Genomic DNA, 23,601 nt, shown 5'->3' on the forward strand with positions numbered 1-23,601 from the left:
CCTACGTTTCCAAAGATACGAGGATCACCAAATCGGCAGTTGTGGTTATTATACTATTACTCTCTAACCCTAACCCAAAGAAGAAAAAAAAAAACGACCATCTAAGCTGTCCATTTTTTCAAGTTATTATTTCCATAATATGTTCTCATTCTTCCTAACAGTCCTGGCACAATAATGAGATCATATACATGAAGAACAAAATTCCTCTTTCTGTAACTCCTTTTTAGGAGCATAGTGTAATAAATGGTAAATGATTTCATCTCTCAAGGCACCAACATTTGAACTGTGTTACACATTCATTAGGGATGCCACCACCTTGCACGTTTGCAAAACATTTGAATACATGACAAACATCAAGAAAATGAAGCTATTAAGTGACTGATGAGAGCTCGAACTTGTAATGTTGTACTATTCTGTTAAATGCCGTTGTCTATTATAAATACCTTGTCTGTCTAATTCTACTTAAATACAAAATGTGCTCACACACTTTGTCATATTAATGATCTGCTTATCCTTATCTTGAGCAATGAAAACTTCAGTTGTACAAAATATCATAAATAACATTCAATAAAAATAGAAAATGAAAACTTGAATTTTTTGCATCTGTAAAAAAGCACTGTAACATAGTTTCATTTCATGTGATTTAAACATTTATTGAATAACATTTTTGAGTGCAGACATACTAAGAGAACATTTTCATACAAAACAGCTCAAATGCACAAACATTTAATATGAACAGAACAAATATAACTGCAGCATCTAATCTTTGCAAAAATATGTCAGTGTAAGATTATGACCAGATCTACTCAAAACCGCTACATGTCCTGTTTAAACTCCCTGGTCTAATGCTGGTTTGATATTAAGGGTATTCTGTACAACTCATTGCTTTCAACTTTAGTTTCATTTATTTTATTTTTGGAAATGGAGCCTTAATCTGTGGATTGTTGTTTGTTTAAAGAATCCAGTACAGTAGTAGAGTAAATTCTATTATGCATCTTTTTAACTACAACTATTTCAAATATCAACCGAAAAGCAAAACTTATGATTATAATTAATAATTATCTCCTCAGTTTTCCTCTTCTTTATTTTCTATGCTGACCTGTCTGGCTGTCCAGGTGAGTTCTTGCATTCCGCAGCATCTCCATATACAGCCTGTTGTTTTCACTGCGATATAGGCAGGTAATAGAAAGATATAGAAAAAAGAGAAATACAAAATTATTAGTGACACAACTTAAAAGAGGGGGCATCTTAACATTACACAGGAAGTGACATAATTAAAGTTATGTTTTTAGGCTGAATACTTAAAGCTGAACAACTCATTATGGACACATGAGTAGCTTCAACTGGCAGCATGCTTTGAAAAAGAAAAAGTTGCCTTTGTAAAAACTGTCCTCAGTGGACGAAATTGAGCAATTCAGGGTTATTGTAATGAATTTCATGGTTACTACCTTGTGTCAGTGTGGTACTGTGGTAATGTGGGAAGCATATGGTACTGAAACTGCTTTCACTGGCAAATTAAGACATCATGTCATGGTACTGTTAGGCACACTGATTAAAACTCCCTGACACATTGCTGCTGCTTATCTCACTCACGTAGCAACAGAGCGGTCAAACATCAGGTTACTCATGTCCATGTAGTACTGAGCATCTGTTCGAAGGGTAGTCCAGTACTCGTTAGCCTAAGGAAGAAAGGTGTTTTGTCACAAAATTGCTCCTACTGGCTTACTTTATGTTTTTACACAACACAGCACAGTGTCACCTGTTCTTGGATGGTGTAACCCCACTGGTTCTGAGAGTGGTGTGGATCCCAGTATCCTGACTGTCTCTTCAGCCTGAGGAATTGCTTCACCTCCTCCTCTTTCGTGAATGGGGCAGCAGAAACCCCTAAAACACATTGTTAATAGCATGACATAACTATTAAAAAAAGATTAAACACTATAAATGCAAAGAGATAACTAAAGACAATAAATTACATGTAATGGGATTTTATATGATCAAGTATTCAAATTAACAAAGAGGATCACTGATGAAAATGATAGTAAAACCATAAAAACAGTTTACATTCATGAACATGTACTTATCCATGAAAATGTCAAACTTACCACTCAAAAGAGCAAACAGGATCACAGCCTTCATATCTATAAAATGTTAAAATAGATAAAGAAGTCACAAATGTTAAACATACCAGACATCACATTATAGCTGATATTAATTCAAAGCTGCATCCAATTGTTTTTTTAGAAGGTTATCAACTGGTTTCCTCTCAAAGACAAAAATGATCCAAAAATTAGAGGACATGTGAGATTTACCTGCAGTGTGAGCAGTGAGCTGTTGGTCTGTTAAATGTCTGAGTGTCTTCACAGCTCAGAATCTCTCAGCTGAATGTGAGAGTGAACAAGGGTTTCTTTCACAGATGTTTTACCAGGAACTGGAGACGGATGAATGGAGTCAAGCTTAAGGCAAGCCACTCAAGGTAGCCACTTAATGTGGGTGCCAGAGCTCTGACAGACCATCCACAAACACACACACACAGTGAAGCTTTGTGATTCAACATACAGATGGCGCCGTCTACACGGTACACAAACTCACTGCAGACTTTAGCAAACCTTATTCTCAGTTCTTTCCAATATTATATATTGGATATATATTAAAATATTCCCAAATTTTCTTGACTGGTTTCATTCATAACATCAATAAGGTGTGTCATTAAACACTTTATTTAGTAAAAATCTATCTGAAAGATCAACTTTAGTGTCCAATATGTGCAAACAATTGTATATTATATATATATATATATATATATATATATATATATATATATATGTTGTTTTTTATATTCCTATTACTGTTTACCCTCATCAGTGAAAATTTTTTTCATAAAATTGTATATGAAGTGGTTGTTGTGAAGCCTGCCTTATAAGGCAGAACCATATGTCACTATTATACCTGGTCTGTAGTTTATTCCCTTGCTCCAAACGTTTTTTGCTAGGTTTATTTCAGATACATCAGGATCTCTCTGTTTAAAAGCTTGAGCTAGCTCTTCCTTCAAAACATCTAATGGGACAGTGGATACATGTAATACATCCAGCACTGGATTATCAATATTTGGAGATGACAAGTGATAACCAATCATTATCTGATGTTTCACAGCCAGAGATAGAGGCACATTTTTAAAGCAACTGGTGTGTTCGATAACTTTTTTAAAGAAACTGTGCTTTGCCTCAAACCTGATGGTCCAAAGTCTCACGAGAGGCCCCAAAAGCTTTATCAGTTGTGGGTAACGTTCTATGTAATGGTGTTTGGGCAGCAATTTTTTCTTAGGAAACACCTCTTGATACCTTTGTCGATGATCTGAAATTATACTCTCAAGATAAGTGATGGACTCATCACTGTGAACTGGAGCAACCACTAGCTCAACAATCTGTTTTAGATCCAACAAGACCTGCCATACTGGCACATGTTCAGGAATCTTGGGACCAATTAAAAATTGGAGCAATCTTAACAAGCTCCAATTTTCATGGGCATTGCCCCCTATGGTTTTCCTGCTTGAAAGATTTTGTGGTAAGTATGAGGCTTATTGGTTTTGTCTGTCCACTTGTATGGGAAATGCAGAATGGAACGGTTTGTCATCCAAGGTGATATACTTCTTCGATATTAGTAATGTGAGGCAATGTGCTATTTCAACAGGCACAATGCCTTCGAAAAGATCATGAGCAATGTCAGGCGGGTAGCCACGGACAACATGAAAATGAGACAGTGCTTCAGTAAAAGGACAGGCTCTTTTAACGCCAAAACAGCTACTGCCACTATCTAGCGCTTCTCTGACATGGGTTTCTTTTGTTCTGAGGCTGAAAGTTCCTGATCTAACCTTATGCAATTGCATATCTGAAGCTGGTGCTGTAAAAAAAAACGACAAAAGTAGGGGCCTGTAAAGTTCTCCACAAACAGAACACCACACACCCAAAAAAGCAACCTGATGTATGCAGTCCAATGCAATGAGGAATGCAAAGACCTCTACATTGGAGAAACTAAACAACCACTGCATAAACGCATGGCCCAACACAGGAGAGCGAACTCCTCAGGCTTGGACTCTGCTGTCCACTTACATCTTAAGGAGAAAGCCCACTCCTTTGAGGACAGCAAGGTTCACATCCTGGACAGGGAGGACAGGTGGTTCGAAAGAGGAGTGAAAGAAGCTATCTATGTGAAAGTAGAGAAACCATCCCTCAACAGGGGAGGAGGACTCAGACACCACCTATCTCCAATTTACAATGCTGCCCTTTCATCCCTTCCCAGGAAATTCAACAATTTAACCTCTAAGAGAAACAACTGTTCACAAGTGGCATTTGACTCCAACAACTGTCGTTATAACACAATAGGGCTCTAACGAAGTCAAAACCAACTCTCCACCAAGATAGTCACTCTAACGACTGTCGTTGGCACATGGAGCACAAAGGGAACCAATGCCATCATCAGCCTTGTGAAAGCCCATACCTGAGGTTAAATACCTGGGTCTCCACACCAGATAGTTGGACCAGTCCCAGCCTGGTCAGGTGCGAGAAGGAACTGATGAAGCCTCTTGGATGAGAGGTGAAACGTCTTCCAAGACAAATAACCAAGTCCAGTTGCTTTCGATTTAAAACTCCTTTGAGATACTATGACCTGGACAAATGAGAATATTCACAGGCTTACTCCACAAAACCTGCTATTGTCAGCAGCAATAGTCTGCACTGTACCCTTCAGTGATTTGTTCAGTTGTGGGACAAAAATTCCATCAACTTCCAAAGACCTCAGGTCGCATATTAGGGGCTCTAAAACCTTGTCATAACCAAATGACTTTATATTGTCCGTTTTACACAAAATGGCCAGGAAAATCGAGGACAAACTAGAATGAGACCCTGGGGGAGGGTTACTCAGTACCCAATACACAGCACAAAGTTTGTGGATTTTGCGGGAGGTGCCCAAAGGGTTACAGACCTCGAAGTCATCAGCATACAAAGTTATGGATAAACTTAAGTCTTCCCCTGACAACAAACTATTTTCCTTAAAATGCAGACCATCCTTATAAAACCTGTACACAATTTCTTTTCCAGTCTCTGTCTCCCTTTGTGTTTCGTGTTTACCAACTATCTTGTCCCAAATATCTTTCCTACTCAGCAGCACTTGCAGGGACTCTAGGATGGAGACATACTGGAATGTTTTGTTCTCTTTCGCATCCAAAATATACTCAAGTGGTTCAACAACATTAAATTTTGCCTTGTAATATTGCTTCCGTTGATATGCAGAACTCAAAGGTCAATCCTTCTCTATGGCCTTATTTAGAGGATTTGCCGAGCAGAGAGAGGAGATTATTTCATCTATGACAGCTCTGTCAACTTGGAGCTTGTGCGTCTGAAAAATGTCTACTAGAACACCTTCAGCATGAGATTTTGAGAGACAGTTATGTGGTGAAGTTCTACCAAAAAATCATTGATTGCTCTGCTTGGTACATGGGAAGAATGTTCTAATTTTAACAAAGCTGCTGCCAAACTGTGCTCAGTTACATTGGGGAGGTCATTTAGAGCACCAGTACTGCTACTGGGTTGAGCATCCTCGCCAATGTCATCATCAGATATATTGGAAGCAGATTCTGGGGAAGCGAGGGTGGCTGATACTACAATTCCTGGTTTAAAATCTTTTGGTGAAAAAGACCTGTGTTTTCTGCTCTTGTGGGATTTAAAAGATCCTAAGATGTTTGTTTGAAATTTGCAGTCCAAGAACATACACGTTACAACCTCATTTTTCTTCAAATGTGCATTAACGTGAGTCCAGTAATCCCTCTCAGACACAAGATCCTTACAAGGACACAAATGGCAACTAAATGTACATTGCTCTGACTGATGACGACTAGTTTTAATAACATGACATCTATTCTAATGAATTAACAGTGCATTCCACATTCTAAAACTACATGGGCATCTTGCATGCACACATGGAATACGATTGTTATTCCCATAATGTCTGTGTCTGACTCAGACACTGCTTCAGAATATGGGACCTACTTGGAAAAACTGAAGGGCAGGTCTTGCATTGCCACATTCACTCTGTGTCACTGGATCACTTCTAGCACCATTCACTGTGAAAATGGAAACAAAGAAAGATAAAATTAGGGTTGGAGATCCTGGAAAAACGATTCGAGCAGGCCACATTTTAAAAATACACAGACAGAAGTCCAAGCTGTTTTCCTCAGACTTCTCTCTGAAGCCACACCTCCAAAGTGCAGGAACTACTTGTTCAGCACTGGGTTCACATCAACTGATTGCAAAAGGTTAGATAAATGATAGCTATACTTAGAATTAATAATAGTGCTAGTGTGATGGAGTGTACTGCATTGAACATTGGAAAAAATATTAGACAAATCTGTTAGAATACATGACTGGGGCAAAATATCCAGAATGCTCAGAAACACAAAATAGTTCACTCAAGTAGACCACACCAGCTAAACTAATTACATTCATCTGTCTGACAATATACACAGGTAAAAGTTGAACCTATGACAGAGTTGTTGTATTAGATTGCACAGATGTATTAATGAGGTGGCCAGTGTGTGTGTAGTCTCACCAAAAAAACTTGAGCCCACCATCCATCAGCTGACTCCAGGTGATATGCGGACTTGAGTTTGTCTGTCACTCTGCAGCAAAACAGGAAAAAATAATCTAGGCAAAAACTGTATTTCCATAAACATATACACCAGGGGTGTCAAACTGATCCATAAAGAGGTGGTGTGGCTGCAGGTTTTCACCCCAACCATGCAGCGGCACACCTGACTTGGCTCATTCAATCAACTCAACTGAACTGTCTTCACACAGTCCAAAACTTGCAGCCACACCCACCCTTGATGAAAGGGTGTGGCTCAGTTCAGCTCAGCTGAGTTGAGTTGATTGATTGAGTCAAGTCAGGTGTGCTGCTGCATGGCTGGGGTGAAAACTTTTTTTCCCAGTGTACATGATATTTGTCACAAAATTCAATCCTGTGGTGAACTTGTGGGTAACAGTACCCACTACCCACTAAAATGTATTGTGCATTATATAATTCATGTTTCATGGTCATGGAAGTATTTTAGTACTAGTGTTATATATAGGCAATCATTTTGTGTACACCAACATTTCTTCCACTGGGTGGGGACCTAACCTCAGTTTTTACTAATAAACAGTTCACAGTTTCTGCACAAGGCAATTAGTTAATGTGTGACATTAATGGGGAAAAAAAGTTTGTTTTTTAAAACTTATTGGAAACTGTGTCCGTGGATTCAAAACAAAGCACAGTATAGTGCAATAAATTGTAGACCTGAAATCAACAATAAAGTGTCAAAAATTAAAGATATTAAATCTTACGTGTGATGCACTTAATTGAAAGAGAAAATATGCACAATGTAGCTTTACCTAAGGGAAAGGAAAGGGATTAAAGCCTGGTTTTTGAGTCAAGAAAGGCTTACTAAGACCTCAAACATTTCAAAGCAGATCCCAAGAGAAATAATTTGGAATGTCTACCTTTTTAAGGTGATGCATTAAATCAGGAGATTTCCTGTGAATTTCTTTATGTGATTTCATATTTACATTTTCGTTCAAACACTAATAAAACTACAGAAAAATTACCATGTAACAGCAGAGGTGACAGTTAATGCAAAGGCACAAGACACAAGGAAAAAACATTAATATTTTATTCATTCTATTAACCACATCCAAGAATGTGTATATAAATGTGTGACAGTGTTTCTGTGCATATAATTGTATGAGCCCTACCTTGAAGATGTAACTTTTCTTCGATCACATATTATCCACCCACGCAATACAAAAGTCTGAGACAGACAGACTCTGTCTCTCCCTCACTGCTCACCTTATCCACAGTAAACCCCTAAAGGTGTGTGAGTGGTCTGACCTTTCTTTGACATCCCATAATAAACTGAGTCACCACCTGTGCTGTGTAACAGAGACAAATGGCTGGCTGGCAGCAGGACAATAGAGGAGGAGCTGATTCAGGAGCACCATGGTGCATTTCATCAAGTGGGCACACACACACCTACAAACAACATGTATTAGATCACAGAAAAAAAAAATCTTATTATTTCTTGCTTTGATCGTTTTCCCAAACACATACTTATAACAGGCACATTTACGCACACATATACGCATAAATGCAGATTTGCAAATATATGCACAAGTAAACACACACCTTAGCTAGCTCTCGACCCGTGTGCTCTCTGTCACAGCAAAAGCTATTTTGCATATTCCACACATCAAAGGTAGCGCCTCAGAGAAAAACCTAAAACTCATCTGACCCCATTCTATCACTGACACACACGCACATATAAGCAACCTGCTGGGACTGGCGAATAATTCAAATATTTCATTTAGAAAACGGGAAAGGATGTTTAACAAAATATGGGATTAAAACTTAAATACACATCTTTGAACTGTGCATGTCAACTGAGATAAGGAAATATCTGTCATCATTATCATCGCTGACTTAATCAGTTTTAGCTTTTGTTTTTGTACTGTGGCATTCACATACATCCATATATGAGTAAAACAATGTAGCTCTGCCTCTGTTGTCAGTAATTATGTGCTCACTGGGTTTGTTTTAAGTTGTAGTGAATAAAGACAACAAAAATGACAGAGAAAGGAAGGAAAGAAGTAATGGTGACTCCACAACATCTGAGTACATTAGCAGATCACCTCATTTATCAAAGATAGAGAATTAACAGCTCCCTCTGGGTTCCTTCTGCACTCTTTCCTGTGCTTTGTCTTTGGTCTCTGCTATTGTTCATCTCATGGCATTGGGTCAGTGCATTTAAAAATGCCAAACCATGATGATGATTCCCTCTCTGTCAGTATTGAGAGGTTCAAATGCTGAATGAGCTCAGTTTAAAACATTAAATGTTTTAAAACTTTAAAACATTCACTAAATCAACAAGTATCATACTTTCCCTCTGATCTTTGATTTAAATAAATAGTGTTTGACCAGCAGGGTTATTAACCTATTCTATTTTAAAAAGAACTGAGGGCTGAGTTTTACGTAAAGCTGTTTTTTGTAATAATGTTTGGTGCCCAGAGTCCCAGCAGTTGACACACTGCTGATGGCAAGTTTCTGCCTTTTGAGAACGGAGATAGGGTTTTCTGTTGTTTGTTGTGTGGGTTTGTGCAGTCTGTGAGACAGCATGTCTTAGTAAGTGTTTGCAACCCTTCCCCAAAGGAGCAAAATAAGAAAGCGCAGAAAGGAGAAATGTTGGTATACTGCAGATGTTCATCCCATAGGAGTTTAATATAATGCAAACAAACCAATAAATGTGATCCATCTTTAGACTTTACATCTGATGCTGTCTTACTTTTGTTTTTCAAAGCCTTTTTGTCAGTTTTGAAATTGATTTGACGTTGTCTTCTGTCAGAAACTACAAAACAAATCTGTCACTTCTAACCATGAATTGCAAGATCTGATTCAGAGATCAAAGTTTACAAGCCTGACTTCATTGTTCATGATCAATAAGATTACTTTTGTCATGCACTGACTGACTGTTTGATTTCAGATTTCAGAAGTATTTTTTATATTCTCTGTTGGGTATGTCATGTAAAATAATACAGATGAAAAAAACAAGAATTCTATTTTTTCTTGTTTTGTTTTTTTAATGATAATTAACGTATCTGTTGCTATATTTGTATTTCTGCTGGTGATTTCAGCAGAATGGACAGTTCTTCATTAAACCTTAGTAAACTTACACCAAACTTTTAGCTTTAAGTTCACAGTTGGCCCAGTGCAGTTGTTTTCAGAATTGGGTCCCTGGCAAAATCAGCATTAGTTTAATGTCACTGCCTTTTCACTGACTAGAAGTTTGCCCTGTGGGAGCAAGTACAAGGATGAAAGTTGTGATCAGAGGTTTCACTGAGAACACTACGGCTGTCAGCCCACCTACAGCACAGACAGATATAGGATTCTGTACCAAATCACATCTAACAGCAAAAAGCTCCTCTGATGGAGCTCCATGAGATGCAGACCCGTGTGGTATGAAAAAGAAAAAGAGCTGGTCTAATACCACTGGCACAGGGCTGCTTCTTAGATGATACACCCCTGTTGCATTAAGAAAGAGAGAGAGAGGAAATGGGAGCCAGGTGGTGAAAACATTTGGAGAAATATGCAGTGTACGCCACTACTGCCTGTCGGATCCTATTTCCAACTGAAATTATTTATGGACTGGAATAAATAGGTCATTTGATTATGAGCCTGGATGGCACAAAAAGGAGACAAATATGACAAAAATGCAGTTGATGAACCACTTTGTAACTTAGAGAAGTGAAAAATTACAGGGTGACAGACATCACATTCATAAATGACAGTCTCCAGCTGTGGAAGAAGGAGAGCTGGGTAGAGATCTGTGCCAGCTTTATATCCCAGGCCTGATCCTGTCCAGCAAAGGGAAAAACAAGTGACATGATGAGTGATGAGTGTCTTTCTTGTATTGGCGGCTATGACTCCATGACATTGTCTTTCAGTAGTCATTGATTTTTTGGGCCACTAGAGGCATCCCAACAAGCTGTAAAGACAACACTGTCAAATTATCAATTTCTAAAGTTGATATGGCGAATGCGTTAGCAAACAACAACTTATTACACACACACAGCGGATGTGGAGCAGCATTTACTTTAATTAACAGAAGTGTCTGTCTACATGATGAATGTAATATAATGTGTAAAAGCTCCACCACTAGTTCACCAGCTAGTTGCTAACTTTATCTGGTTGTTGTTAAGTGCTGAGCTGGTATCATACAGTGGATTTCACAGAGATTTTGAGCAACAAACCACCCAATAATGCTGATAATTAATGTTTGTTTTTATCTAAATTCATAATTTGTGATTATTAATCAAAAAATACACTGGAGCCTGTGAACACCTAACAAACTCAGAGGGTCTGCTGTTTATATGCTCCACAGTATGTGTGGCTATATAAAGGCCTTGCACGCACACACGCACGCACACAAACACACACAATTAAATTAAATTAAATTAAATTTTATTTGTATAGCACCAAATCATAATATACATTATCTCAAGGCACTTTACAGGGTAAGGTCGAGACCTTACTTTGTTACAGAGAAAAACCCAACAGTTCCCACAAAGAGCAGCGCTTGGCGACAGGGGGGAGGAAAAACCCCCTTTTAACAGGAAGAAACCTCCAACAGAACCGGGCTCAGGTTGGGGGGCTGGGGAGGAGAGAGGAGAAAAGAGAGAGAGAGAGAGAGAGACCAGGAACAACTGTATAGGTCATGGTGTTATCAATAATAATGACAGATAACAGTGGTTAACAGTAATGATGAGTAGTGGAGGATCTGGATCCTGCTGCTCCAGAGGCAGAGATACCTGCGGAATGAGAACAGAGAGAGGGAGAGAGAGGAGAAGCACAAACTACAGGAGAGAAAAAAAATACAAAGTTAATGGCATAAAGTAGTCGAGGACACACACACACAGTCTGTGTACCTCACAAGCCCTGGCTGCTGCATGTTCCTGTTATATGAAGGTGAGCACAATTTGGGATTATGTGCTTAATGACACACTGGCCTTACTTGTTACAACATGAATATTTGAAGTACAATTACGACGTAAAATATTTACGATTTAAATCTCACATAAAATGCAAGTTGGGCTATCTAGCATGCGTTCAGCAGGACTCAATAGGCACTTTGGGAAATCAAATACAAGCTAAGGTCTTAATAAATTCGCAACTGAACACTCTGCAACACCACTCTATGACCAATGTGACCTTCTCTGTCGGATATTATGTGAAACGTTACTGCAGTAACATGGCTTGGTTTACCTGTCAAGACGGCAGATTTCTGATCTGAGATCTCAACCTCGAACGCACGCCCCCGTGCACCGGTGCGATGTTTTTCTGAGGCAGCGTGAACGCGCAAATATGAACTCCGTACTCATTACGGTCCGTCAGTGTTTTTTTTATCTCACACAGTGTGTCTTTCTCTCTGTCTCCTCCTCCTGCCTGATGTCCACAACACCGCCGAGCCGGAGCAGTTTACCTGTGTAGCCGACACGGAGAGCCTGCTGCCGTGGGACGGCGGAGTCCACTGAGCGCTGCCAGGATGCGGTGCCACAAGTTTTGGGGACCATGTTCGCTTGGGTTTTATATTTGGACGGCCATGCTTTTTAAAGGTAGGTAAGGAGAAAACGCGCGCTTTAGCCTGATTAAGCCCCCCCCCTTTTTTTTGGTCTTTAGATACTTTTTCAGTAAGTGCATGGGTCTGTTTGGATGAATGAAGGCTACCAGAAGACTGAGGAAACTCAGGTTAAACTGAGTTTAAACCAGGTTTCATGTGTTATTTCTAAAGGGACTAATTAGCTGACATGTAGTCTTTGTAGGGAGCATATTTCTAATATCTGGGCAACTTGTTCTTTGGCATTAAACTATTGGCAATATTGGAAACAATTAGTTTTTCAGGCAGTTGCTGCTTTATGTGCTGTTTTAAACGTTGTTGCTTTTTAAAGTAGGAAGAGAGAAATGAAACTTTTAATATTTAATTTTATGATGCGAAGCACATAGAAGAACCCCTGAAGGATTGAAACACTGTAATTTGTCAGAAAAGTCAGCTAATGTTATACTGAATGGCACTGGCTTCTGAATCTTTAAATGAAAAATGTGAATCACAATAACAAAAATCACTCCTTCGTGTACTCTGAATTTGCTTCTCAGCTGTGTGATTTAATACAGTAAGATTTGTTACAGTCAACACTATCTGCATGCCTGTGTGCATGTATGTGTTTGTGTCGTATGTGCAACATTAATGTTTGTATGTTAATGTGCAATGAGATGTGTATGTATGGCTCTAATTCTCTTCTAAGCCTCATCCCATCATCTGCAACATCAGCATATAACATCTGGGCTGTTTACTTACCCATTTGTGACACAGCGGCTTTGCTGAAGCTATCCCATCAATTTTTTTATGTGCACAAGTGTGTGTGTGTGTGTGTGTGTGTGTGCATATGTCCACCAGCAAATCTGCCACCTTCCACTGTCATCACCTCTCCATACCGTTCTAGTGAGTGGTCATCTCGTTGGTGAGAATGGGGGTGGGAGGATGAGCTTTAATGACTATCTCTCCCTTCAGTCTTTTTTTTCAAAGAGGATGGATTACATGCTGACCCATGACAGGAGGCAGCCACAGTCTTTCATGGACAGTGTTGCTGTCTCATGGCGGGACAGTGTTGGTGTTTAGTATCGGTCTTGGCTGCTCTCAAATTTGTGACAGCACTGTAGAAGACACAAGTTGTATAATTTAATACTGTGTTTGTGTGCACAAGGCTTTTGTTTTTTTCTCTTACAAAATTCTAAAAAAAATCTGCCAACAAGGAGCCAACGTTTCAGTTTTTCCAAAGTATTGCAATTTCTTTTTTAAGCATTTGCTGCTATTTTTGAATCTTGAGGTTAACCTTTAGTGATACTTGCAGTATCTGAATAGAATATAGATATAGACCTGTCCATGGATGTCTTTATAATTTTGTGACATGGAATGTTACGTTAGACTTCTGGATGGGGAATAGAGGCTCCTGAGGCTTTCAGCATGGGGATTAAAGAAGCAGCTAGCAACTTGTAGGCATAGTATGTGCACATTCACTGTACAATTGATAAGCAGCTTTAGTCTGTCAGGGGAAACATAGGACAGTAACCAAAACAGGAGATATAAGATGATTTAGTGTCCTTGAAAATTAAGCATAATTTTATAACAATTTATTCTCCATGCATGCATACACAATTATGAAGTATTCAATTATTTTCCTGACCCTCACTCAGAGAATCGGACACTGGTAAGACTGAAGTTGCCTGGCACATATGCTGTAATAATACCTGCTTGATGTCATTGCAGCACCTAATCTCTTTCAATGTCTTTGTCTGTCTCTTGTTTAATCTCTTTCTCTCTTGTAGACTCTTTCACAGTCTGCCTGTGTCTAATTTTCTCAGAAATACTTTACACTTTCCCTAGTCTAAACTGTTTTATCATGAAGTTCATGTAGATTTGACCATTTATGCCCTTGTTCAGCATTTCAGTCATGTGTGAAGGTGGTGTAAGTGCTGCTGTTCATCTAATGACACCACTGAAATGGTCAACAGGTAGTACCGTCATCCAGTTATCTCAAAAGTTTATAACTGTGCGTTTGTATATGGACGCCTTAAACAAGCATAACAGTATGGATTTGGTAAATACGCACTGAACAGTGCAGCAGCACAGGTCTTAACTCTGGATTAGGATTAAACATCTAGTGGTTTTAAAGCTCTGAGCCATAAACCATAGATTACAAATCTCTATATTATGAATATATGAATCTGTCCATCCAAAACTCTGTTAACACACAACACCATATGCTCTGATCCCTGCTCACTGCTTTAGTCACATGATGCTGGAAATTATGTGTTAATGGATGGATCTATGGCTCCTCACTTGCTTTAAGCATTGTACACACAAAATGGTAAGGAGCATGTGTATAGTACATACACATGGAAACCTGTTTACCTGTAGAGAAACATACAAAAAGACAGAGTTGCACAGAGAAGTGAAACACATTACTAGTCAGCTACAGAGAGTGAAGAAGGTTGAAAGTGGAAATCATTTTTTTTCAGCATTAGTTCTCCTCTACTGTCCCTGATCTGTCTTCTTTTTCTATCTGCCTGCTGCCCCCTTTTTCCCTCATCACTACAGATTTTATATATATATTACCTCTTGTCAGTGACATGCTGTCCTTTCTCATGCCTTTTTGTCTAGTGTCTGCAGGTTTCAGAGGCCCTACTTTAAGACCTTTCTTACATCTTTTATATTGCCAGCTGGAATTGTACAGAGGGCAAAGCAACACAGCATGAAGGCAGCTAATGAAAGCTGTGAGTCTATAAATAAGCATTATATGATAAAAGGCACAGACTAATTAAATATTTAGTGACATAATTGATATTTTAGTCCAGTTCCCTATTAATATGTTTGTGTTGTATGAAACTGACCAACTGCAAGTGAAAAAACTGAAGTGAACTAACTAAAAACTGACCCTGACCCTGACCCCACCCTAACACAACCCATCTCATTTTCATAATTTAATAAAAATACAACCAGTGAATCAGAGCACTTCTTACTTCACAACTCCACTTTCCTAAAATCTCACAAGATGTAAAACTTATGTTTGTGGTTTACTGTCACATCAAGGCTAAGCATAAATAGAAGCCCCTGCAAAGTTATGAAACACAACCATTGTACTTCATTTATTGGCTTTAGAGAACTTCCCAGACTTTTTAAGGACCCTTGATGCCCTGGATTTACCCTTGCTTCAGTTCATTTTCACTGTCATCTAGCTCTAATTCTCTGTCTTTCTGTTTCTTACTTTCTTGTGCTTCCTGTTAAAAACTCTCATCATCTCACAGGAAACCGATTAGGTAATAGATTTGCCACCTGGGTTAAGATGTAGATTTAAAGATGCTGAACATCTGGACACTTCACTGCTGACCTCCTCTGTCTCATTCTTCTAAATGATTGATAGTGAAATAATGAGGTGCTAGACCATTGCCAAGATAGATGTGACCTTAATTTAAATCAATGCATACTTGGTTAGTTTTAGAAGCAAACCTGTGTGGAGGCTGCGCACACATGTGCATGGACATACAAATCACAATGACAACAATGGGGCCAATACAAGTATCCTCTTTAGTCTCTTGTCATTTGGAGGACATTTGTTTCCCGCATACGTGAATTTAAGACAATTAACTCTTTACTAACACATGATTGCAGACAGACATTGAAACACGCTATTATTTCTTAACCTTGGGGTACTTTGAGACAGTTAAAAAACAGTCATTACGGTTGGCCACAATCTAAAAGACAGTAGATGGCTTCTGTCAAAGTGGGCACCCGTTAACTGGTTTGAGAAGGGAAATGTTTGGCAGGGACTCATTGGCACACCAATGAGAATTCATCCACTCTTCTACAGTGACTGGATTAGTAAAAAACTAGCTTGATATCTGCAAGACGGATTGCTGATTGTGACATTCTGGTCAGGGAAATTTCAGCAGTGTCAGTATGTGAATTTGTCTTTTTAAACAAAAATACATGCATAAGTTTTTATATGAATCTTGACTGCTAACAAAGTGCATGTCGTAATAGTATACGCCGTGTTCTGAACACTTGTTCTAGTGTGTGTATCGTTTCAGCCTCAAGGTGTTAATTACATTTGGCAAATGTAACAGAGATTCAGACATCAAAATGTATCACCACAGCACTTTTTGATTGTGTGGTATTTATTTTTTCTCTTTCTATTTCCCCTATACAGACACCAACACACACACACAAGATATTTACATGAGAAAGACTGGATGTGTAGCATTTGCTGTGGTGTTGACATTCCTGGTCCTCAGGGAGTGGCAGCCTGTCAGAGGTGTCTTTGTGGAGCCCTGTTCCCCCGCCTGGTTCATAACTCTGGTCTTGAGGTCTCAGAGCATTCTTGGATCACAGCCCTGTTTATGTTCCAGACTGGATAATAGAATGAGCTATTTGTTTCAATTGTTGAGATTTAGCAAGCATATTTACTACAGTGTGAAACAAGATTACTCTAAGTAATGAGGGGTTGCTCTCACAATCGATTAATTTAATGTCAGAATTTTATATGCTTCTTATGGACAAGCCTCCAAAGAAAGGACTTTCTCTTAATATGTACATTAATGTTGAGCTAAACTGGGGGCTAAACACAATCTATATCCTGTTTCCTTAATGGCGTTTGAGATTTGTATCTTTCTGCTGTTTTGATGCTTCTATCAGTTTACCTCCTTGCTGCTATAAATCGTGTCACATCCAATCATACTTTTTGCTTAGTTCATATGGAGTACTTGTTTGGACAGTGCTGGTGTTTATTTATAAGGTGCTATATGTACAGCCGTCCTCAAAATTATTCATACCCTTGTTAATTTTGTGATTTTTTATTTTTGCGATGAAACTAATGCATTTTTGTCAAGTTTGTTTATGAATTATATGTGACCAACAAGTGAAAGAACGACAACAATACACAATTCAAGAAACTCTTAAATTCATGGGTATTTTATTGTCGGATTACCAAAAAATGCCATGTTCAAAATTATTCATACCCCTGGCAATATCTCAACAAAAATGTCCCAAATGTGTTCATCATTGTCCCAAAGTTATTTCATGATGTCTCATTGGAATGAATACCTTTTTTGTTGACCAAATGTTAAACAAGGTTAAAAAAATAGCATCTTTCCAGAAGAGTATAAATAGTGGGAAAGTGTTCAGGTCATTGTTAATCTCTGGTCATCATGGTAAAGAAGAAGGAGCTCAGTGAGGACCTGCGTCAGCGTCTTGTGCAGGCCCACAGTGAAGGAAAGGGTTACAAGGCCATTTCCAAGCAGTATGGTGTCCCTGTCTCAACCGTCCAGAGCATCATCAACAAGCACAAGAGGTTCAACACTGTCAAAAACCTCAGTGGGCGTGGCCGAAAGTGTAAGGTGTCCCCCAAACTTGCCAGGAGAATCTGCCGAGAGGTCAACACCAACCCACGGACCACAACCAAGGCCCTAATTCAAACCCTTGAGCAGACAGGGACAAAGGTGTCACGGTCCACCATTGAGCGAGTTTTGCACAGAGGAGGTCTCCATGGACGTAAACCTCGGAAGACGCCGCTGCTCAGGAAAAAACATCTGGTAGCTCGCCTGGCCTTTTGTAGAGGTCATCTGAAGCAAGATCCCAGCTTTTGGTCAACCATCCTGTGGTCTGATGAGACAAAACTGGAGTTATTTGGCCATATGGATACCCAGTATGTCTGGAGGAAGAAAGGAGAAGCCTATAGACCAAAGAACACTGTGCCCACTGTCAAGTATGGTGGTGGAAGCATAATGCTGTGGGGATGTTTCTCTTCCAGTGGCACAGGCAATCTCGTCAAGGTCCAAGGTATCATGAAAAAGGAGGATTATATCAGGATACTTGATGAAAATGTCAAGGAATCTGCTGAAAAACTCAAGCTTGGCCAAAACTGGATGTACCAGCAAGACAATGATCCTAAACACACCGCCAAGGTAGTCAAGAAATGGTTCAAGGACAATGACATCAGTGTCCTGGAATGGCCAAGTCAAAGTCCTGACCTCAATCCAATTAAGAATTTGTGGCATCACTTGAAGACCAGAGTGATGGCGAGGAAACCAACCAACCTGACCCAGCTTGAGGCATTCGCCAAGGAAGAGTGGGCCAACATCCCACAGGAGACGTGCAAGAAGCTTGTGGACACGTACAAGAATCGTCTGGAAGCAGTCATAAAGAATAAAGGCTATGCCATTGACTATTAAATAAAGACGATGGACTAGGGTATGAATAATTTTGAACATGGCATTTTTTTTGGACTCCGTTAATAAAATACCCCAGAAATGATTTTTTAAAATTATTTTATATTGTTGTCATTCTTTCAATTGTTGGTCACATGAAGCTAAAACACAAATTTGAAAACAAGCATTTATTTCATCACTAAATGAAAAAAATCACAAGAATCAGCAAGGGTATGAATAATTTTGAGGACGACTGTAAGTGTTTTGATTTGAAAGTTCAGTCACTACAAACCAGCCTGCTGCGGCTCGTCTCACCTCATGATACCCTGCCTGCAGGCAGATCTCTTGTCCTGTGGACAGACTGTGAATCCACTGTCTTGGACTGCAGCTTGTGATGGTGGTTCTTGTTCTGCTCCGGTAGAGAACTGGTAAGTGTGCTGCTACACCAAGCTCACTGAGGCTGCAGAGCAGAACAAGGACTGCCATCGACAGCTGCAGTTATTGGGCTAGCTGCTATACAGTTGACAATGGCTGGTTAGCAGTGATTGAACTTTTAAAGTTAAATATAAAAATATAGCACCTTTTATTGATGTTATCTGTGCGATTTATCTTAAAAGTAGATAATATGCCAAAGTAATAGGATTATGTCCTGTGTAACCTACATTGGAATGGATCTTTGCACTAAGGTTATGGACAGGAGTGATTAAAGCAACCAATGACATACACATCTGCATGTGAGTGTTGTTTTAAGACAGACTTGAAAATAATGCAGACGTGCCCTGTAAAGCACGTCCAAATTTGTGTGTTGGATGGAGGCTCAGCCTGGATAGGTTTAATTTGGCTCGTCAGGGGCACTAAAACAACCTGAAATAGCATTCCTGTTTGTTTTATGTTTGGGTGAATGTCCATGTCTATCTCTCTCCGGGTAATGCTGTGTGTGTGTGTGTGTGTGTGTGTGTGTGTGTGTGTGTGTGTGTATTTGTGTGTGAGAAAGAAAGGGAGAATATGTCCCTCCAGCCATATGTGTTTGGATAGCCTGTGTCTGATGATTCTGTTTGGAGGCCTCATCTGAATGCATTGACTGAGTAAAAATATTCCGATGGGACAGAATCGCTCAGCTGAATTTCTTGGTATATGTTAATGGGTGTGTGTGAGATTGGGTGACAGGAAGAGAGTAAGAAAGAGAGAGAATAATAATGTACATGAGTACATTTGCACCATACTTGCATTTTTAGATGTCACAAGAAACAAAAACTTAATGTACGGTAGAAGGTATAAAGAATTGAGGTGAGAGGTGGAGAATGGAAGTGTAGGAGGAGGGACAAGTAGAATGTGCTGCTGATTTTCCCTTATCTGCCCACATCTGCATTTGACATTTAAAATTGTGTTGAATCCTGTCACTGTACTGCATTGTGAATGTATAAATATATACAAGTATTCTCTCCAGGTAACAGTCCATCCATCTATCCATTATCTGTCTTGGGCTGTAAAATTAATATTTACAAAATACAGTGGTCCAGAGACATTTTCTATCTGTGTCTTGTCTGTGGTTTTCTGTCTTCTAAATTCTATGAAAAAATCAGCGAGAACATGTATGAAACATTAGTTCCCACAGAACTGTAAGTCATACTGTAGGATTTTATATGCTGCATGTGTCAAGGATCTAGGCCTGTAAACGTAGGATGATGCATAATATCACAAAGTGAGGCTGTTGCTTGTAAACTCGGTTTTGCAGGTTGAAACAGTATACAAAATATTAAGGATAGTTACACTGTCAAAAGTGTTTTGGTGCATTAATGTTGAATTGGAATTGTTCCCTCAGAGCATGAGAAGCTATTGTATATATGCAAACACAGAAACAGTGTATACTGTACAAGAACAAACTACAATTTACAAATATGCTAAACAAATGAATGTACATTTTACAAAAATCTAGTATAATTAAAACTGAATTAGCTATACTGTACGATACTAAGCTTAAAACCATCTGGATAACCTTTTCAGTGAGAATGCTACAGCAGTCTTCAGCAGGTTTCTTCTCCTCTTCCTTTGTGTCACATTTGTTCCCATGTGTTTGAAATCTGATTTTCCTCTTACCTTGGGCATATTATGGAAATGATTCTTTTTTGCTGATGCTAAACAAAATCATCCAGTATTTTTATTCTAAGAGATTCATGGCTACAGCTATCCCATTCTGACTCAGTAGTAGCCGATGTTGTCAGTTTCGTAAACCTTCCCCCGTCTTGATGTTGTCAAGTCTCAATGTGTTCTTTCTAATCCCTATACAAAGTAGGTCCCATTCCAAAAACACCCACAACAATATTTATGTCCTTATTATTTGAACAACAAAAATTTTAAATCAGGGATTGGTACCTTTCCCAGTATAAACTGACTGAAAGGCAAAGTGACACATTCTTGGACAAATTGCCCTACCACCGAATGGCACAAAGCACAATGCATGAAAATATAAAGACCAAATTTACATCTCTTTTTGTCTCACATTTTTCATATCCTCTTGATTCTCTTCCACAACAATGTGAGATAGCTCTCACATCCAATATTCTTAATAAATGTTGATGTTGAGTAAGGACACACAAAGAAAATTGTCCTTGTCCCTTAGGAAAACTGTGAATATGTAAAATGTATTAATATTTTTCGGGGTGCTGCCAAGCTGAAATAAAAGGTCCTCTTGGGTGCTGAGGCCCTCTGGGTCCCTGTGGTGCCCAGAAGCAGTCTGGCTCTGATTATTAAACTAGAACAAATTCTTTATGCAGACATCCTGGAGCTCAAGGGCAATTTCAGTGTGTTGTATCAGTGAGGTTAGGTTAACATGCACACATCAGTGTACAGGGTTTTAACACCCACAGAAAAAGTGTCGAAGATGCATGTTACCTGTACCTGTAGGACGTTTGAAGAACTAATGAGCACAGATGAAGCAATGAAAGGCAACAGTGACTTCTAAATGTGTGTGTGTGTGTGTGTGTGTGTGTGTGTGTGTGTGTGTGTGTGTGTGTGTGTGTGTGTGTGTGTTAATAGGAAGACATCAACCAGGGTTGCAAGTCTCCTCAGGGCAATTTTTTAAAAGAAAATTAAAAAAGCAGTTTTACATGTATATTATAAAAAAGATCTTAAATAAAAATCTTCCTTTTCAGTTTTGTTTTTTCAAGATGACCAGAAATAGTGGTTCAAACTTAGTCAGCGTAGACTCACAGTCCACTGTTATAATAACATTATGTATGTGTATGTGCGTAAATGAAAATCCTATGCAACATTCTGACCTCGAAATTATGAGGCTCCAGTCTGAGTGGTTTTCATATATTAAGTTCAAGTTTTACACTTTGAACCAAAAGATTATTTTCTGCTTTAAATCATACAGTTGCCCCTTGTAAGACACACCAAAAGGCAATTATTTATATAAAAATAGATTCATTATTACTTTTTTGAATATATATGAAATTTATAATTGAATACAATTTTGCATGATTCAGTACAATATTTGAATGCAGACAGTTGAACAGCATTTAGAAAAATGTGACTTGTAATGATGTCGGACATTTCAGGCCCTTGGTAATCTCAAAGTTTGAGAAAAGAATGTTGAAAAAGAGTTGAAATAAAATGATGTAAAAAAAAAACCCAAAAAACGTGCTGCTACAAATGTCACATTTAATTATTTCAAGTAACTATTTATTTCAGGAATGCTTTGATCAGCAAACAGTGGAGTATTAGTTGGGGCAGAGCACTGAAGTTTTGCTTGCAGCAGCTGATTGGCATCAGCTGTTCCATTCATGCTTTACATCACTGGCACATTCACCAGCTCTGTTGTAACCAGCTAACTAGTAATATCCAATCATATTCATGTAGATAAACAGTGCAACCATTGAAGCCTGACTTTTCTCAGTGCCTCCACATTATGTGCTATATTTTTTGGTGTTTTTGATTTTACTAAGATTTAGTATTCAAGTGTGCTCCGATTTTTTTTTTCTTTTGTCATATCAAAAGCTTTAGTGAAGTCCCTCACTTGTAAGTCGCTTTGGATAAAAGCCATATAAACAATAAATTAGTATTTAACCCCCCAGAAAGACTAACTTTTCATTCACAGGTACACAGCTCTGTACACATCTGTGCTGCTAAGGACTGAGCAGCACCACAGCAGTGTGTGGTCTCTGGGGTCGTAGTCATCGGTAACATTTCTGGAGCGTACAGGAGCAGTCATTTCACTGCATTTTTTGATGACACTCCAGGTTATCATTCAGTAACATTTTGGCTCAAAGTTAACCCTAACTCTGGGCAAAGAGGATTGCTTCCTGACCTTCTTTTTGATGCTTCTGATGATAATACCTTTAAATAGTTAAGCCTTAACCTATTGAGATATAAATAATGGACGTGTTCTTTGTTGTCATGTTTTACTGACAATTGATTATTTAGATAATGCCACTAATCTGTGACCTTCTCTTAGACCTGAACAGTGCACACTAGTGACCCCTGACATTTCCTGTAATGACCCATATGGTGTTAGAGAGATGCACTATTGATCGCCTTTAGCTGCTTATAATTAGTATGTCTGTATTTAGCAAATACACACATATATACACACATATACAATTGATGTGCCTAGCAGGGTGCACTCATTTCCTTCTCTTTAACAGGGAATTAAAGATTGTATGTTTATGAATGTACATGACGGACACAAAAAGGTCAAACCACTTAAAGTGACATCTATTGGAGAAAATAGATAGTGCTTCAGTTTAGTGTAAAAAAGGTTTATTTTATTTCATTACGTAATTCCTTCTGAACATGGTTTTATGAGACAAGAAGCAATGGAGACTGAGTTTTAAATTAGTTTGTTATATCTGTTTGGACCTCAATTCATGTATCACTGTAACAGAACACAGGGGAGCAGGATAATAGCTCTAGATGAAGCTGTATTTAAATTTGTGTGCAAGTGTGCATGCATATTGTGTGTATGCATAACATATTGTGCATAGATAGACAGATTTATGACTGTGGAACTTTGTATTGAATTATTGAGATTGTGTTTTTGTTTTCGCGGAACTCATGAGCAAAACAACAATTCTTGCACTTGCCTGGGTGTCCATTCAAACATGTTTACAGAGAGAGAGAGACAGATAAACAGTAAGGTGTAAAAATGTGACTAAATCTATGGCCATGGGTATGAATGTGTTTGAATGTGTGCCTGTGGAAAGCCAGAGATGAAAAAAACCCATCTTCCACCTGAGGATGTATAACCTCGACAGATGGATACAT

General features: G+C 38.7%; 2 protein-coding genes across 5 annotated transcripts in view; one reads left to right on the forward strand and one right to left on the reverse strand.

Annotated features, from left to right (window-relative positions):
- Positions 1-853: 853 nt before the first annotated feature.
- On the reverse strand, positions 854-11,825 carry LOC139606423 (uncharacterized protein C3orf85-like). The gene is made up of 6 exons (XM_071458610.1): positions 6,601-11,825; positions 6,042-6,115; positions 2,103-2,138; positions 1,760-1,884; positions 1,594-1,679; positions 854-1,164 (listed from the first exon to the last, which is right to left on the reverse strand). The coding sequence occupies exons 2-6, from the start codon at positions 6,076-6,078 to the stop codon at positions 1,083-1,085; spliced, it is 366 nt and encodes a 121-aa protein (XP_071314711.1). The 5' UTR covers positions 6,079-6,115; positions 6,601-11,825; the 3' UTR covers positions 854-1,082.
- A 27-nt stretch (positions 11,826-11,852) lies between these two features.
- LOC139606419 (neuronal acetylcholine receptor subunit alpha-7-like) overlaps positions 11,853-23,601 on the forward strand; it is a 49,197-nt gene continuing 37,448 nt past the window's right edge. For 2 of the 4 annotated variants that reach the window (XR_011684620.1, XM_071458603.1), the window contains exon 1: positions 11,854-12,191. Coding sequence is in view for 3 of the 4 variants with exons in the window: in XM_071458603.1 (XP_071314704.1) it covers positions 12,122-12,191 (70 nt within the window). In the remaining variant the exon portion in view is untranslated. Of the gene's footprint in view, positions 12,192-23,601 lie in introns of all 4 variants that reach the window. The other 2 variants (XM_071458604.1, XM_071458601.1) reach the window with 2 other exon arrangements.

Source organism: Trachinotus anak, unplaced genomic scaffold (genome assembly GCF_046630095.1).
Source record: "Trachinotus anak isolate AG129_WGS33_773 ecotype Australia unplaced genomic scaffold, CSIRO_AGI_Tana_v1 ptg000021l, whole genome shotgun sequence".
Classification (NCBI taxonomy): domain Eukaryota; kingdom Metazoa; phylum Chordata; class Actinopteri; order Carangiformes; family Carangidae; genus Trachinotus; species Trachinotus anak.